The sequence below is a fragment of the Nerophis lumbriciformis genome, linkage group LG34 (genome assembly GCF_033978685.3).
Source record: "Nerophis lumbriciformis linkage group LG34, RoL_Nlum_v2.1, whole genome shotgun sequence".
Taxonomy (NCBI): domain Eukaryota; kingdom Metazoa; phylum Chordata; class Actinopteri; order Syngnathiformes; family Syngnathidae; genus Nerophis; species Nerophis lumbriciformis.
The window spans coordinates 16,330,001-16,346,776 of NC_084581.2; the positions used below are offsets into that span (position 1 = coordinate 16,330,001).

Genomic DNA, 16,776 nt, shown 5'->3' on the forward strand with positions numbered 1-16,776 from the left:
CCCAGCTCTCTGCAGGTCATTCACCAGGTCCCCCCGTGTGGTTCTGGGATTTTTGCTCACCGTTCTCATGATCATTTTGACCCCACGGGATGAGATCTTGCGTGGAGCCCCAGATCGAGGGAGATTATCAGTGGTCTTGTATGTCTTCCATTTTCTGATAATTGCTCCCACAGTTGATTTTTTCACACCAAGCTGCTTGCCTATTGTAGATTCACTCTTCACAGTCTGGTGAAGGTCTACAATTATTTTCCTGGTGTCCTTCGACAGCTCTTTGGTCTTGGCCATAGTGGAGTTTGGAGTCTGACTGTTTGAGGCTGTGGACAGGTGTCTTTTATACAGATAACGAGTTCAAACAGGTGCCATTAAGACAGGTAACGAGTGGAGGACAGAAGAGCTTCTTAAAGAAGAAGTTACAGGTCTGTGAGAGCCAGAGATCTTCCTTGTTTGAAGTGACCAAATACTTATTTTCCACCATAATTTACAAATAAATTCTTTAAAATTCCTACAATGTGAATTCCTGGATTTTTTTTCACAATCTGTCTCTCACAGTTGAAGTGTACCTATGATGAAAATTACAGACCTCTGTCATCATTTTAAGTGGGAGAACTTGCACAATCGGTGGCTGACTAAATACTTTTTTGCCCCACTGTATGTGTGTATGTATATATATTATATGTATGTATGTATATATGTATGTATGTATATGTATATATTATATATATGTGTATATATGTATGTATGTGTATAGTATATATATGTATGTATGTGTATATATGTATGTATATATATATTTATATATATATATATATATATATATATATATATGTGTATGTGTGTGTATATATATATATATATATATATATATGTATATATATATATATATATATATGTGTATGTATATATATATATATATATATATATATATATATATATATATATATGTGTGTATGTATATATATATATATATATATATATATATATATATATATATATATATATATGTGTATGTATATATATATATATATATATATGTGTATGTATGCAGTTGTGCTCATAAGTTTACATACCCTGGGAGACTTTATGATTTCTTGGCCATTCCTCAGAGATTATAACACAAAAACCTTTCTTCCACTCATGCTTAATGGTTGTGTGAAGCTATTTATTGGCAAATAACTGTGTTTACTCTTTTTAAATCAAAATGACAAAAGAAAGTACGCAAATGACCCTGATCAAAAGTTTACATAGCCCAGTGACTTTGACCTGATAACATGCACAAAAGTTAACACAAACAGGTTTGAATGGCTAATCAAGGTTCCAATCCTCAACTGTGCCATGTTTGTTTGTAAGTAATGTGTGTGTATAAAAGGTCAGTGAGTTTCTGGGCTTCTGACAGACCATTGCATCTTTCATCCAGTGCTGCACAGATGTTTCTGGATTCTGAGTCATGGGGAAGGCAAAATAATTGTCAAAGGATCTGCGAGAAAAGGTAATTGAACTGCATAATACAGGAAAGGGGTATAAAAAGATATCCAAGGAATTGAGAATGCCAATCAGCACTGTTCAAACGCTGATTAAGAAATAGAAAATGAGGGATTCAGGTAGACAAGCAAAGATTCCAGCCACAACTTTGACAGGAAAATTGTTCGAGATGCAAAGAAAAATCCACAAATAACTTAAATTTAAATACAGGACTCTCTGAAAAATTGTGGAGTGGCTGTTTCAAGATGCACTATAAGGAGGCACTTAAAGAAAAATGAGCTGCGTGGTCAAGTCGCCGGAAGAAAGCCATCACTCCAAATTACTTTGTCCCGGAAGTTTTGAGGCTTGTCTCTGTGCTGTTTGGCGTAATGTACCGTATTTTTTGGAGTATAAGTCGCTCCGGAGTATAAGTCGCACCGGCCAAAAATGCGTAATAAAGAAGGAAAAAACATATAAGTCGCACTGGAGTATAAGATTTGATAAAACCCAACACCAAGAATAGACATTTGAAAGGCAATTTAAAATAAATAAAGAACAGTGAACAACAGGCTGAATAAGTGTACGTTATATGACGCATAAATAACCAACTGAGAACGTGCCTGGCATGTTAACGTTACATATTATGGTAAGAGTCATTCAAATAACTATAACATATAGAACATGCTATACATATACCAAACAATCTGTCACTCCTGATAGCTAAATCCGATGAAATCTTTTACGTCTAGTTTCTTACGTGAATGAGCTAAATAATATTATTTGATATTTTATGGTAATGTGGTAATAATTTCACACATAAGTCGCTGCTGAGTATAAGTCGCACCCCCGGCCAAACTATGAAAAAAACTGCTACTTATAGTCCGGAAAATACGGTAAGCGGGACACTGTGACATTTGCGCAGAAATGGCTTTCTTCTGGCGACTCGACTATGCAGCTCGTTTTTTTTCAAGTGCCTCCTTATTGTGTATCTTGAAACAGCCACACCACAATTTTTCAGAGAGTCCTGTATTTCAGTGGTTCCAGGGTTATCATCAGGTGCCGGTCCACCCCTCGGATATCCCCTAAGACAGCAGTCATCCCCCCATTTGGCCTGTTCGAATTTTTGTTGATTCCTTTTGACCTTTAAAGCGCCGCGCACAGACTTTCTAGCTGCTGATGAACTCTGTCTTACATGACTTGCCGTTTTTGTTTGTCTACTTGGATGACATCATGGTAGCGAGCACCTCTCAGGCTGAGCATGTGACCCACCTCAGGACCCTTTCTCAGCACCTGAGCCAACACAGGCCCATTGTTAACCGGCTAAGTGCTAGTTCGTGTTGTTAGCAATTGACTTCCTTGCATATCGAGTCACACACAGTGCGGGGCAGTTCCCCTTCCAGCAAAAGTTGATGCCATTGCAAAATTCCCCTGCCCGCTCACGGTCAAGGCGCTACAGGAGTTCCTTGGCATGGTAAATTTTTACCATCGCTTCAATCCCTGGGCAGCTGACCTCCTTTGGCCGCTGTATGATGCTCTTAAAGGGGCTGCTCCCAAGTACATGGTGGTCTGGTCCGACGCGTGGCTAAGTGCTTTCCTGGAGGTCAAGTCTGTTCTCGCTGACGCTATCCTGCTGGCGCACCCATTTCCTGATGCTCTGATTGCAATCACCACGGATGCTTCAGACTATGCCGTTGATGCAGTGCATGTGGATGGCACCTGGAAACCCTTGGCTTTCTTTAGCAGGCAGTTGCAACCCTGCGAGCGGAAATACAGCACGTTTGACCGTGACCTTCTCGGCCTCTATCTGGCCATATGTCATTTTCATTCGCTGCTTAAAGGAAGGCGTTTCACAGCTTTTGTGGACCACAAACTCCTCACTTATGCGATGGCAAAGACTGCCGAACCGTGGTTGGCTCGGCAACAGAGAGACTTTTCCTACGTCTCTGAGTTCACGACGGACATCCAGCATCTTGTTGGTAGGAGCAATGTTGTTGCTGACTGCCTCTCCCGAGCCGTCATTGGCGCTGTCCACGCTGGGCTCCATTTGCAAAGATGGCAGCTGACCAAACCAACGACCCAGACATCCGAGCTCTGGAGGCTTCAGCCACATGGCTACAGTTGTCTGAAGTTCCATTTGAGGACACGGGCGTTACGCTCTTTTGGGACATCGCTACTGGTCGGGCTCGGCCCGTATAGCCCGCCATTTGGAGGCGGCGGGTGTTCAACTCGATCCACGACCCTTCCCAACGGCTGATAGCTGCAAAATTCGTCTGGCGCAGACTGAAAAAGCACGTTTGGGGCTGGTTTGCCACCTGCGTAGCATGCCAGCGCTCGAAGGACCGTTTACTGTTCCGGAACGCCGTTTTGACCATGTCAACGTGGACCTAGTTGGGCCTCTACCACCTTCGCGCAGCAGCAAATACCTCCTCACAATGGTTGACAGGACAACCCGCTGGCTGAAGGCAGTACCTCTAAGGTCAGCTACCTCAGCAGAGGTGGCGCGCACGTTTATGGGGACGTGGTTTGCCCGTTTCGGTACCCCATCAAACATCTCATCCGACCGGGGCTCCCAGTCCACTTCTGAGCTCTGGGCTGCTGTGGCGATGAGCTTGGGAGTGAAACTCCACCACACGACGGCGGGGACAAGCATTTATTTTTGGTTGGTGATGGGTCTGAACGGGTCACCGTGGACCGGTTTAAATTGGCCCACTTGTACTTTAGTCAGCTGGTTCCCATGGCCATACCGCCGCGCCTGGGTCGCCCCCTTGCTTTGCCCTGGCTCCATTACAAGATTTCGCGCCTTTCTCCGCGGGCCTCGGGGACCTTGGACGGTACAGATGCCCTGCCGGTACACCCTGCGGACCACCCAGCGCCTGTACCAGTCCAGGACACGCGGTCTGGTCAGACCGTCTGTGCCCCTGTCTGTTGACTGTTTTTTTTTTTTTGTGATGATGAATTCTGGGGGCATGTGTGTAACGGTTGCTTTAGTGACATAATTCACCACACCTGTTTACTGACTTTGTCATCATTATTCACTGCCATTGTTCTATTGTGCACATAACTATGTTGTTCTTGATTACCACGACGTGGCTCGGTTGGTAGACCGGCCGTGCCAGCAACCTGAGGGTTCCTGGTTCCATCCCCGGCTTCCGACATCCCAGTCACGTCCATTTTGTCTTTGATCAAGACACTTCACCTTTGCTCCTGATGGGTCGTGGTTAGGGTCTTGCCTGGCAGCTCCCGCCATCAGTGTAAAAGCACTTTGAGTAACTCGACGGTAGAAAAGCGCTATATAAGTATAAACTATTTACCATTTCTGACATTCATCTATGCAGTTAAGAGTGAGTAAGTTGATGTGGTCCCTTTAAGTGACCGTCAGAGTTTTACCCAAGTTTTAATCGCAATTAAAAATTTTGTTTAATCGAGATTATTTACTGTTAAATTATTTGCTTGCAGAATTCAAATACAATTTTTAAAGACCCCATAATTTGACACAAATTTAGTTTAGTCAAATTTAACGTGTTATATATGAAAACCCATTTTCATTGGCAACATTACCATTTTTAATATAGTTATTGCATTTAAATTATAATGAATATGATTATAATTATTGGAAGTATTCAGAAATCGTATTGAAAATGTTTTTTGGAAATGATTTACTGGTTTAAATGAAAGCTTAAAAGGAGTTGTTAAAGAGTGAACATAGGAATAAATTAGGTCCTAAAAGGAGAATAAATGTCAACGGTAGCATCTGATTGTGTTGATGAACGTCAGCCAATCGCCTTGATGACTGTGTGCCTCATTTCCTGCTTCTTACCTGCTCAATGATGCAAGCTGCAGATAGACGCCAAGTGCACTGTGTACTCATGCATTTGTTAAGATGTTCCCTCATGATCACGCACACACACACGCACGCACGCACACACACACGCACGCATGCACACGGTTGATTAAACTCAATGCATCTCGGTCCATTCAGCTTCTTGTCTTCCATCGCTTCAATTGTATTCTTCTAAGTATCCTTTTAAGCATTCACTGCTGCCTTTTTGGGTGTTTTTGTGGGCAGGCCGCCCTCAACGTTGGCATCTATGAATGAAGCACTAATGGCCATTTTATGTGTGTGTCACAACTCATCTGCCATGCCGTGTGTCTCTGTGCGTGGTAAAGACAAAAGTCCTCTGTTCGCAGTGAGGAAGTGCTGCATCAACAGTGTGAGCTTGTGCATTCATGTTTGGGTGCCTGCAGCAATGTGCACTTGAGTCAGGAGAAATCACCTTTTTTTCCTCAGTTTCTATTGTGAAAAATCGCAGTCCTATTTGCAACATATACAGAACACACACTGATGCTGCCTTAATACTATACGTTGGAGAGAAAAATAAATACAAAATATAATACTAGCTTTGTTCCTATAATACTGGACTTTTTTATTTCTCATAAAAACATGGCATTATAATATTGCAGGTTTTTTTTTTTACATAAATTATGACTTTATTCTCTTAATATTGAAAGTTTTTGTCTTCTGAAAATATGACTTTAATGTTGATGTTTTTTTCTTGTAATTTTTTTTCTCTTTTCACTGCGGCCGTAATACTCCTTTGCAGTAGAATATAATTCTACACATCTAATTGCTTCAAGACAATTTTTTTGTAGTTTTTTTCCCCTTATTTTTAAATAAGGCTGTCCCTGAAAATAGAGCCTTTGATTGTCTCCCCCTCAGCAGTTGTCCCTTGACATTGTGTTAATTTGAAACTCTTATCTTAATTAGGTGTTATGTAAGATGATTGTGGTGATTTTCTTTTGTCTTTTCTCTATGTGTGTGTGCGGGTGTTTTGTAATACAGCGGCGACTCCGACGGCCTTACGAATCACACAGAAGCCCTCGGGGTGCTGGAGGCCATCGTGACGGCGGTGCACCACAGTGTGCAGAAAGGGTAGGAGTTAATTCATGTCGATCTTTTTTAGAGTTGCATCAACGTCTGCATGCTGTCTCACACACACCTCCTCAGTGACAATACGGTGACATCAGACGACCTGCTGGCCTGGTTGCGTCCGTTCTGCGGCGAGCTGTCTCTACCTGTGCGTCCTCGCATCGCTGTGCTACAGATCCTGGAGAGTAACTTCAGCCTGCGAGACAGCGACGTCCGCCTTCTGCTGCTCTACAGGACGGAGGCTGTGCTGAAAGACAGACAGGTACGCGATTGTGTGATGATAACCATAGACTAAGAAATGGAACCTGTAGGGTCATTCGATACATAACATTGAATATATTACATACCGGGCAGCACGGTGGAAGAAAGGTTAGTGCATCTGCCTCACAATACGAAGGTCCTGAGTAGTCCTGGGTTCAATCCCGGGCTCGGGATCTTTCTGTGTGGAGTTTGCATGTCCTCCCCGTGACTGCGTGGGTTCCCTCCGGGTACTCCGGCTTCCTCCCACCTCCAAAGACATGCACCTGGGGATAGGTTGATTGGCAACACTAAATTGGCCCTAGTGTGTGAATGTGAGTGTGAATGTTGTCTATCTGTGTTGGCCCTGCGATGAGGTGGCGACTTGTCCAGGGTGTACCCCGCCTTCCGCCCGATTGTAGCTGAGATAGGCTCCAGCGCCCCCCGTGACCCCAAAAGGGAATAAGCGGTAGAAAATGGATGGATGGATATTACATACCTTAAAGGGGAACTGCACTTTTGTGGGAATTTTGCCTATTGTTCACAATCATTCTGAAAGACACGATGACGGATGTATTTTTTTGATGCATTCTAACTCGTAAATAAATGTAAATAAAAGTCAGCTTACAGCGGAGCCAATAGTAGGTCCTCCATTCCGCTTATAAAACCTAATAAATAACCATCCAAAAAGCGGCAACAATTCTCAATTACATTTTGTGACTTGAATATTAATTACTGATATTGTTATTATAAGCGCTAACGCACACAAACTATTTATAGTGGTGACGTGATCACAAGCTTGTGTTACTATGTTGACATGATCAATTGGTCTGCTGCTTTCTCGCTTTTCTGCTTGTGGAAGATTGTAGATCCTAAATCATGCCTCTCACCTAGATAGTGGAAGGATGAGGATGTAATCCGACCAGTTGGTACGCTTGGACAGCCAATTTTGACCTAGAAATGGTGAAAAACGACACGAAAACACGCTTAGTTCCACCCCCCTTTTCTTCGCGAGTGTTATGAGTCATTCTTCATCTAAACCGGAATATAACAAGATTCTATCAGTCGGCATCTTAATGACAGCAGACAGTAAACGATGTTTTATTATGTTTGTTGGCTCTAATGAAGTCTGCAGTGAGTTTTAATCTGTGATGTATTTGAAAAAAAAAGCATACGGCGTGATGCGTTTTTTAAATTAATGTGCCGCTTATTCCTAAAATGAGCCAAGTACATAAATATTATATGTTATTATAAATATGCCTGTTATTACATTACATATGTGCTTACATCATGTATATAAAACCTTAATGGAGGTGTTTGGATGGTCTTGTTAGGGCTTTATGGGCAGAATAGAGCTGCTCCCATAGGCTCCATTGTAAGCGGACTTTTGATCGCATTTATTTAAATTTATTTGCATTAAAAAAAAAAAAGTTTTTGTCTTACGTAAGGATTGTGAATAATAGGAAAAATTCCCCAAAAAGTGCAGTTCCCCTTTAAATGCTGCATGCTTTTGCATATGGGTAGCTATGGCTGTAGGCAATCTCCTTGCTTACAATCAATTTAGAAGCAGTAATAATGCTGGCTGAGCAGTTTTCCCCTCACCGCGATTACAACATTGCTTCTTTTGTGCTGCAGTGGCCGATATATTTGTTAACAAATGACAGTGTGGTCAAAACCAGCTATGTTTTGCTTTCTAGTTTCTCATGCACTTTAAAATCATTGTTTGGGACAGTATCTCTCTGCACATGCCTTCTTGTTTATAGTCGTTGTTTACCTTACTTTTATGATGCTGAACACCTTTTTTACACAGTTAATAAAGTCACTTGAAATACTGCCTCTACAGTTAAGGAAGCATTTATGGTGGCCACAGTTTCACCCTAGAATAGATTAATTCACTTTAAGATTATTGTATATGAAACATTAAAATCAAACAGCATCACAAAATGGATTAGGTTAAACTTTTTGTAGGTTAAAATGTAGTTTGTTGTGGTTTCATTTTATGTTTCCTGCGGTGGGGTACCAAACCTCGGTGGGACGGCGTGGCGAAGTTGGTAGAGTGGCCGTGCCAGCAATCGGAGGGTTGCTGGTTACTGGGGTTCAATCCCCACCTTCTATCATCCTAGTCACGTCCGTTGTGTCCTTGGGCAAGACACTTCACCCCTTGCTCCTGATGGCTGCTGGTTAGCGCCTTGCATGGCAGCTCCCGCCATCAGTGTGTGAATGTGTGTGTGAATGGGTGAATGTGGAAATACTTTCAAAGCGCTTTGAGTACCTTGAAGGTAGAAAAGCGCTATACAAGTATAACCCAATTATCATTTATTTATTTATTACAGTACCTAAATGGGTGGTGCTCGACGCAGTGCAGTCTGTTGTAAAGCATAGCATCGTTAACTGAACTGTACCGCTTGGTGTAAACACATGACAATAGCATAAGATATCCGTGTTCGAGGATTGAATAGCTGGTTTCATTGCATGATTGACCAATTATTGGCCTGAGCTTCTTAGTTAAAGTGTAAATGTATGCACCGTATTTTTTGGACTATAAGTCGCATTTTTTTTCATAGTTTGGCCGGGGGTGCGACTTATACTCTGGAGCGACTTATGTGTGAAATTATTAACACATTACCATAAAATATCAAATAATATTATTTAGCTCATTCATGTAAGAGACTAGACGTATAAGATTTCATGGGATTTAGCGATTAGGAGTGACAGATTGTTTGGTAAACGTATAGCATGTTCTATATGTTATAGTTATTTGAATGACTCTTACCATAATATGTTACGTTAACATACCAGGCATGTTCTCAGTTGGTTATTTATGCGTCATATAACGTACACTTATTCAGCCTGTTGTTCACTATTCTTTATTTATTTTAAATTGCCTTTCAAATGTCTATTCTTGGTGTTGGGTTTTATCAAATAAATTTCCCCATATATATGTTTTTTTCCTTCTTTATTATACATTTTCGGCCGGTGCGACTTATACTCCGGAGCGACTTATACTCCGAAAAATACGATACACAGCCTTTGTCAGGCATGGTAGACATGTTTGTGTGTGTGTGTGTGCATGTGTGCCGTTCACTTTAACTAATTGGCCGCTCTGCGGACATTTGGCTGGCTCTGATGTGGCGCTCGCACATGTACACTATGGAGAAAGTGAACATCCAAAAGGATCAGTTAATTCATCTTTTTTTAAATTTTCTTTTGAAAAGACCGTGTCATGAGAGCATGACTCATTCCGGAAGATAGGGAAACTTTTTATGCTGTCTTTTAAAGTCCCTTAAATATATAGTTAGAGTTTTTTGTCGCCAAGTTTTAAAAGATGAATTTAATCAATTGGTTTTCATTTAATTGTTTTTAAGACATGGAAGCAAAACATATTCAAACACATTTTTCTTAATGTTATGGTCAGGATATCAACACAAACTAATTGATTATTACTCTTGGAGAGAAATATGCACATATCAACTGGTCTTGTGAGTTATCAGCGTGCTAATTTTGCCAGCCCTGGAAACCTCGCTCTATTCATTTTTCCTACCACTCATTCTGTATTGCTTTGTTTACTGTGAGCCTAGAATTGTTTTAGCAATTATGCAATTATTATTATGTGTACCTAACTTTGCTGGATTCAAGAGATACAAACAACATTAAATATTAGATCGTGCAACTTTATTTTTGAGCAGGCAAATGTTACAAAGGTGATGTTTGTTCAGTCAGTCATTTAGTGCGAGTCAGTGGAAAGGTCACCACTTTCTGTTTATGATGCATCACAACAGAAGGGCACAATAGTTGCAAATAAATAGTAAGGAAACAGTGATTGATAACAGCTGTTAAACAAAGATGTTATGGAAACCCTTTGACTTAACGAGGCGCCATTTAGTGCTTTAAAGCCTTACCGCAAATGACAACAGAGGATGGCGGCCATATTGAAAGGCTGACATTTTGGTAGCGAAGACATGATGTGGGAGGAGGGAATTGTGGGGAGCACACATAGATTTTGTGACTTCATCATGAATGATTAGTCATACCAGCTGGCTGCTCAAATGTCACCTCTGTCAAGAAGGAAGCGCTTCATTTGTGCATGTGCATGTCTCCCTGTATGTCTTGGCCTTTCACAACAATTTACTTACTTTTTTGTGGCATGTGACACACACTCATGCACATCCATAAACATGTGCACGCATTTATGCACGCTTATACTTGCATAAATACTGTACCTCCAACAAAATGCATTTACTTTTAATTGCATGCATGTGTTTTATTTATTCTACAATATTATTCCTATTGATTCTTACAATTTTGTACATTTTGACTTTTAATAAATTCTGAGGTGCAATTGAATGGAAAAAAAATAATGAATTAAATCAGAAAAGTTTGCTTCCTTCCCAAGTTTTATCTGATCTAGGTTTAAATGGATACCCACATTTTATTAAACAAATATTTCATAATGGACATATTTTATTTAAAATATATGCACATGGTCAGTCATCAGTATTTATTTGGATACTGGCTTAAGAACCTTTAAAGAACATTTAGATTAGATTTTTTTAAAGTTTTAAAATGCTTATATAATGTGACAACAAAACTTGAGTGAAATTTAATGGCAAAGTACCGTAAAATTTTAAGAGTTTACAGCTGGCTTATCCAGTACATAAACAAGAGTTAAACATTGTTTGGTAAAAAATCAGTAAAGAATGTATGATAATACTACATTAATTAGATAATACTGTGGTACCTCGGTTTTCATAAGCCCAGTTTTTCATATGATTCTGGTTTTTTTTATGTAAACTTTGTCCTGGTTTTTGTATGCCCGAACACTGCACGTAACAAACTACCGGTTATCCGTTTGTATCATTTTGTGGAACCAAATGCCCAAACAAAGAACATCACCGGTCGGTGACGCAGCCTTTTTGCTTTTTTTTATGAAGTACGACTGCAAAATAAGCCAACATGGCACCAAAGAATGTTGTTAGTGCCAGTACTTTAAGGAAGAAAAAAAACTATTGAGTTTAAGAAAGAAGTCGTCAAGTATGAAGGTGTTTCCTCCGTCATCTCTGTCTTCACCAACAACACTTTTTAATAGTAGGTGATATTAATTCATCCATCCATCCATTCATCTTCTTCCGCTTATCCGAGGTCGGGTCGCGGGGGCAGCAGCCTAAGCAGGGAAGCCCAGACTTCCCTCTCCCCAGCCACTTCGTCCAGCTCCTCCCGGGGGATCCCGAGGTGTTCCCAGGCCAGCCGGGAGAGATAGTCTTCCCAACGTGCCCTGGGTCTTCCCCGTGGCCTCCTACCGGTTGGACGTGCCTGAAACACCTCCCTAGGGAGGCGATCGGGTGGCATCCTGACCAGATGCCCAAACCACCTCATCTGGCTCCTCTCGATGTGGAGGAGCAGTGGCTTTACTTTGAGCTCCCCCCGGATGACAGAGCTTCTCACCTTATCTCTAAGGGAGAGCCCCGCCACCCGGCGGAGGAAACTCATTTCGGCCACTTGTACCCGGGATCTTGTTCTTTCGGTCATGACCCAAAGCTCATGACCATAGGTGAGGAAGGGAACGTAGATCGACCGGTAAATCGAGAGCTTTGCCTTCCGGCTCAGCTCCTTCTTCATTGAACTCCTCCACTTGGGGCAAGATCTTCTCCCCAACCCGGAGATGGCACTCCACCCTTTTCCAGGCGAGAACCATGGACTCGGACTTGGAGGTGCTGATTCCCATCCCAGTCGCTTCACACTCGGCTGCGAACCGATTCAGTGAGAGCTGAAGATCTTGGCCAGATGAAGCCATCAGGACCACATCATCTGCAAAAAGCAGAGACCTAATCCTGCAGCCACCAAACCAGATACCCTCAACGCCCTGACTGCGCCTAGAAATTCTGTCCATAAAAGTTATGAACAGAATCGGTGACAAAGGGCAGCCTTGGCGGAGTCCAACCCTCACTGGAAACGGGTCCGACTTACTGCCGGCAATGCGGACCAAGCTCTGACACTGATTATACAGGGAGCAAGTTGCCACAATAAGACAGTCCGTTACCCCATACTCTCTGAGCACTCCCCACAGGACTTCCCGGGGTACACGGTCGAATGCCTTCTCCAAGTCCACAAAGCACATGTAGACTGGTTGGGCAAACTCCCATGCACCCTCAAGGACCTTGCCGAGAGTATAGAGCTGGCCACAGTTCCACGACCAGGACGAAAACCACACTGTTCCTCCTGAATCCGAGGTCCTCTCCAGTACACCTGAATAGACCTTACCGGGAAGGCTGAGGAGTGTGATCCCACGATAGTTGGAACACACCCTCCGGTTCCCCTTCTTAAAGAGAGGAACCACCACCCCGGTCTGCCAATCCAGAGGTACCGCCCTCGATGTCCACGCGATGTTGCGTGGACAACACAACATCCAGAGCCTTAAGGAACTCCGGGCGGATCTCATCCACCCCCGGGGCCTTGCCACCGAGGAGCTTTTTAACTACCTCGGCAACCTCAGCCCCAGAAATAGGAGAGCCCACCACAAATTCCCCCGGCCCTGCTTCCTCTTAAGAAGACATGCTGGTAGGATTGAGGAGGTCTTCGAAGTATTCCCTCCACCGATCCACAACATCCGCAGTCTAGGTCAGCAGAACACCATCCTCACCATACACGGTGTTGACATTGCACTGCTTCCCCTTCCTGAGGCGGCGGATGGTGGTCCAGAATCGCTTCGAAGCCGTCCGGAAGTCGTTTTCCATGGCTTCCCCGAACTCCTCCCATGTCCGAGTTTTTGCCTCCGCGACCGCTGAAGCCGCACATCGCTTGGCCTGTCGGTACCTGTCTGCTGCCTCCGGAGTCCTATGAGCCAAAAGAGCCCGATAGGACTCTTTCTTCAGCTTGACGGTAACCCTTACACCAGCGGGTTCTAGGATTACCGCCACGACAGGCACCAACCACCTTGCGGCCACAGCTCCAATCGGCCGCCTCGACAATAGAGGCACGGAACATCATCCACTCGGACTCAATGTCCAGTGCCTCCCTTGTGACATGTTCAAAGTTCTTACGGAGGTGGGAATTGAAACTCTCTCTGACAGGAGACTCTGCCAGGCGTTCCCAGCAAACCCTCACAATGCGTTTGGGCCTGCCAGGTCTGTCCGGCATCCTCCCCCACCATCGCAGCCAACTCACTACCAGGTGGTGATCGGTAGAAAGCTCCGCCCCTCTCTTCACCCGAGTGTCCAAAACATGACAACTACAAAGTCGATCATGGAACTGCGGCCTAGGGTGTCCTGGTGCCAAGTGCACATATGGACACCCTTATGTTTGAACATGGTGTTTGTTATTGACAATCTGTGACGAGCACAAAAGTCCAATAACAAAACACTACTCGGGTTCAGATCCGGGCGGCCATTCTTCCCAATCACGCCTCTCCAGGTTTCACTGTTGTTGCCAACATGAGCGTTGAAGTCTCCCAGTAGAACGAGGGAATCACCCTGGGGAGCACTCTCCAGTACTCCCTCGAGTGTATCCAAAAAGGGTGGGTACTCTGTGCTGCCATTTGGCGCGTAAGCGCAAACAACAGTCAGGACCCGTCCCCCCCACCCGAAGGCGGAGGGAGGCTACCCTCTCGTCCACTGGGTTGAACTCCAACGTGCAGGCTTTGAGCCGGGGGGGCAACAAGAATTGCCACCCCAGCCCGTCGCCTCTCACTGCCGGCAACGCCAGAGTGGAAGAGAGTCCAGCCCCTCTCAAGAGAACTGGTTCCAGAGCCCTTGCTGTGCGTCGAAGTGAGTCAGACTATATCTAGCCGGAACTTCTCCACCTCACGCACTAGCTCAGGCTCCTTCCCCCCAAGCGATGTGACGTTCCACGTCCCAAGAGCTAGCTTATGTAGCCGAGGATCGGACCGCCAAGTGCCCTGTCCTCGGCTTCCGCCCAGCTCACACTGCACCCGACCTCTATGGCCCCTGCTATGGGTGGTGAGCCCATTGGAGGGGGGACCCACGTTGCCTCTTCGGGCTGTGCCCGGCCGAGCCCCATGGGGACAGGCCCGGCCACCAGGCGCTCGCCATCGTGCCCCACCTCAGGGCCTGGCTCCAGAGGGGGGCCCCGGTGACCCGAGTCCGGGCGAGGGAAATCTGGGTTCCTTGTTCGTGTTCTTCATAGAGGTCTTCGAGCTGCTCTTTGTCTGATCCCTCACCTAGGACCAGTTTGCCTTGGGAGACCCTACCAGGGGGCATAGAAGCCCCCGGACAACATAGCTCCTAGGATCATTGGGACACGCAAACTCCTCTACCACGTTAAGGTGGCAGCTCAGAGAGGAGGGTGATATTAATGTTAAATGTTAATTGTTTTATGTGTGTAAAACTGTAATTATTTTCTATAAAATGTTTTTTGTGTTAATATGTTTGTGTGTGGAACAATTTATTTTGACTTAAATAATTTATTTTGTTAAAAATATTGTTTGGTTTTCATCCGATTTGGTCTTGGTCTGACTTTTTGGAATGAAAACCAAGGTATCACATAAAAAGAATGGAAAGACATTTAGATATAAACAATGCACATTTTTGACTTCATTTTTATGTTGCATTATGTTTGTCTGCTTGGTTACATAATCGTCTCCTTCCTAAATATTACATGCGATGGAGGCTATCTTGCGACCAGTCCCAACAGGTCAAATGTTGCTGTCATGCTGGCCAACAACACCTGCAACTTACCTTGGCAGCTTTCTTCCACGGCCCCTTAGGCTCCTAAAGCCCAAACTTTTCTTTTTCTTTTTTAAACCTCAGAGGCCAGGATAAGACAGGCTTTGTCATCGCCATGGTACCTACTACTGATGATTCAGTCACTATTAAAAGACAAAAAAAGCACTGGAGAGCAGGCAGAGCAATAAAAAAAAAAGCCAACAGACGAGTGGAAATAAGGCAAGAGAGGGCCCGAGGATAGTTGAAATGATGATGGGAGTAGGAGGAACAAAGCGGAAGGACTTGGATGGCGGCCACTCGTGTACTGTTATCATAGTTGTCATGCAGCTTTCTCCCACTCAGAATCATGATGACTTTGTTAACGTGGTTTGTTTTTACTGACATTTTTATCATTGCACCAAAGGCTGCAATGATTATAAAAACATCTAGACGCCATTTATCACATACAACAACGTAACATTAAAGGTCCCATAGTGTCCAGATGACCGAAATTTTACCAACAAATTCTCTTTATGTATTTTTTGCCCCTGAGAATGAATATGGCTGTCGTTTCCTATTATATCAGTTAATTACAGAGTAACCAGTAAATAACTAACTTGATATGCTGCCGCCCCTTCTTGGTGTGACGTTATCTATAGAATTAGAGCTCATTTTTCCACATAGACAGTGTGGATAAAGAAATGTCAGACTATTATTTTGATCACTTAATTGTATGTTTTTTTGCCCTGGTCCATGATAACTTAAAAACTGGTTGCTTAATATTATGAGCAAAGAAGTAATTATAAAATAACTGCCATTCTTCTATCTCCTCTTCCATAGTCACCATAGTAGGGTTGTAATGATCTGTTTTAACAACAATTTGATATTTGTAGGTGCATATATAATTCAAGGACATTATAAATTCTTTAGAATGATACGAAACGATTCAGTAAGTTGAAATCGATTCAGTAACTTTTTAGCAAAACAAATCAAGCAGTGTGACTGAAATAAATACTCAATACTGAACACTGCGGGTGAAGTTCCCTATATTCCTGTTGTTTCTTGTAAAGGAATTATGTATAAATGAACTATAGATACAAACAAATAAGTTAAGAACAGTTAATGGCCAATACATTCACATCTTATTTGAAATTAAGTGCAACCAACACTTTAGGTTGAATTAACAAGAGGAAACATTTTCTGCTCACATTTTAAACATGCAAGCAATGTTCAATACAAGTAAGTAACCAACATTTTAACAGTCAAATTTCCTGCTAAATAAAGTTCCCTGGCAAGGCCATATGGTATCTGTTATCCGCCTTTGCGTCGCCGATGATGTACAGAATCCCAGGTGTGTAGAAGCATGTATGACCCCTCATCCCTGTTGATGATGTTGGCTCCTCACTTCCTAATTTCCATAGCCTCCTTCATCCATCTTTTCTATTTCTTTCTTTCTCATCAAATGACTTCTTGTCGTTAGTATTTATTGTGGCTTTT

General features: G+C 43.2%; 1 protein-coding gene across 4 annotated transcripts in view; it reads left to right on the forward strand.

Moving 5' to 3' along the window:
* Positions 1-16,776, forward strand: part of nbas (NBAS subunit of NRZ tethering complex) — a 377,838-nt gene that overhangs the window by 299,138 nt on the left and 61,924 nt on the right. For 2 of the 4 annotated variants that reach the window (XM_061929010.2, XM_061929011.2), the window contains exons 48-50: positions 1,415-1,486; positions 6,299-6,388; positions 6,464-6,647. In XM_061929010.2, coding sequence (XP_061784994.2) covers positions 1,415-1,486; positions 6,299-6,388; positions 6,464-6,647 — 346 coding nt within the window. The remainder of the gene's footprint in view (positions 1-1,414; positions 1,487-6,298; positions 6,389-6,463; positions 6,648-16,776) is intronic. The other 2 variants (XM_061929012.2, XM_061929013.2) reach the window with 1 other exon arrangement.